Raw genomic sequence first — 1,928 nt, 5'->3', positions numbered from 1 at the left:
GTGTGTGTGTGTGTGTGTGTGTGTGTGTGTGTGTGTGTGTGCATTTGTATTGATAATAATAATTCATATAAATAATTATTGAACTTAAAAAAGAACATTTTAAAAAACTAAATTGAAAATAAATACTAATAAAAAAATTAAAGATTAAAATATTAATAAGAAAAACGAAAAAAAAATAGAATTTGGATGTGATCACATGATAACGGGTCTAATCATAGTCAGTTACCATGGCAACGCCCGGTCTCTACAATGGTTTTATTCTATAAAGTTATTTCTGGTGGAAACCTTGTTTCTATTTGTCGTTGCTAATAAAGGTTTTAATTCAAATTCAGGGCGAGTCGTAGTTAATCTTAAAAACATCGTAATGCAGGAATTATTCACTAAATATGTTGGGATCCACATTTAATTTCCACATGTCTGTAAATTCTGTGCATCTGATTGGCTGATCACAAAGGGGGCGTGGCTGAAGTCCAAAGGGAGCTGAGAAGAAGAAGCTGATTGGTTGACGGTGCAGTTCGTTGCTGTGTCTGGCCCCAAAACTCAACACTTCCTGTGTGATGTCACACGCCTGGCATGCTGTCAATCAATCAGTTGTCAAGGCGATGGTGGCCTAATGAAAAGACCCGCCCACTCTGGAAGTCAGCTGCATGGACAGAGAAGAAGAAGAAGAAGAAGAAGAAACGTCATGGATAAAATAATATGCAGCTCTATACATACTAAAAGTAGTGATTATTTACATGGAGTCTGGTGGAGATATGCTGCTCTATACAGGCTAAAAGTAGTGATTATTTACATGGAGTCTGGTGGAGATATGCTGCTCTATACATGCTAAAAGTAGTGATTATTTACATGGAGTCTGGTGGAGATATGCTGCTCTATACAGGCTAAAAGTAGTGATTATTTACATGGAGTCTGGTGGAGATATGCTGCTCTATACACGCTAAAAGTAGTGATTATTTACATGGAGTCTGGTGGAGAGATGCTGGCTGTTGTCATACTTGCTGAGTGTGGAGGCGGAGCCGGAGCGGTGGAAGTGCACGATCTGCCACTTCCCGTCGCGGCGGTGCCAGACCCTGGTCTCCTCTGATTGGGCGGTGCGAGGCGTCCCGTTGGCGTCGATGTACTGAGTCACTCTGATGTAGGCGATGCACGCCGCCTCCTCCCCCACCAGGTGGATGTGGGGGTTCAGTATGGTGGTGTGGACCGGTTTACTGTTCTTAGACCACACTGACACACAGACAGGTCAGAGAGGGAGACAGGTCAGAGAGGGAGACAGGTTAGAGAGAGAGACAGGGTAGAGAGAGACGGTCAGTCATGCAGGAAGTGTGGTTCAGCTTACAGTTTTCAAAATAAAAGCGGTGGAAGTCGAGGCCTTCGACCAGATTCCCCAACGCCTCTGGCTCGAACGCCGTCACAGCCGGGTCGCACATCTTACTGGGGAGAGACAGACAGGTTACTGGGGAGAGACAGTTTACTGGGGAGAGACAGACAGGTTACTGGGGGAGAGACAGACAGGTTACTGGAGAGAGACAGACAGTTTACTGGGGAGAGACAGACAGGTTACTGGGGAGAGACAGACAGGTTACTGGGGAGAGACAGACAGGTTACCAGGGGGAGAGACAGTTTACTGGGGAGAGACAGACAGGTTACTGGGGAGAGACAGACAGGTTACTGAGGAGAGACAGACAGGTTACTGGGGAGAGACAAACAGGTTAGGGGGAGAGACGGGTTACTGAGAGGATTTTCACAATAAGAGTCTGAGTGTTACGTACGTGTAACTCTCAAAGTCTCCGTTGCTGATCGCCTCGATGAGCTGCTCCGTCACTTTAATGATGTCCTGTTTCCTCACTGACAGACAGACAGACAGACAGACAGACAGACAGGCAGACAGACAGACAGACAGACAGACAGACAGACAGACAGACAGA

At 45.7% G+C, this 1,928-nt stretch overlaps 1 protein-coding gene across 1 annotated transcript; it reads right to left on the bottom strand.

The window, feature by feature from the left end:
* Window positions 1-69: 69 nt before the first annotated feature.
* LOC117940599 (calcium/calmodulin-dependent protein kinase type II subunit alpha-like) lies at window positions 70-1,848 on the bottom strand (the record flags this gene model as incomplete). Its single annotated transcript, XM_034865832.1, has 4 exons — window positions 70-643; window positions 999-1,227; window positions 1,340-1,434; window positions 1,773-1,848. Coding segments are annotated over 4 exons (404 nt in total), but the record flags the coding sequence as incomplete, so codon positions are not given.
* Between the last annotated feature and the right edge of the window lie 80 nt (window positions 1,849-1,928).

This window comes from Etheostoma cragini, unplaced genomic scaffold (assembly GCF_013103735.1).
Source record: "Etheostoma cragini isolate CJK2018 unplaced genomic scaffold, CSU_Ecrag_1.0 ScbMSFa_2843, whole genome shotgun sequence".
NCBI lineage: Eukaryota > Metazoa > Chordata > Actinopteri > Perciformes > Percidae > Etheostoma > Etheostoma cragini.
Note: the sequence above shows the minus strand (reverse complement) of the source record. Positions and strands in the feature narration are given on the sequence as shown.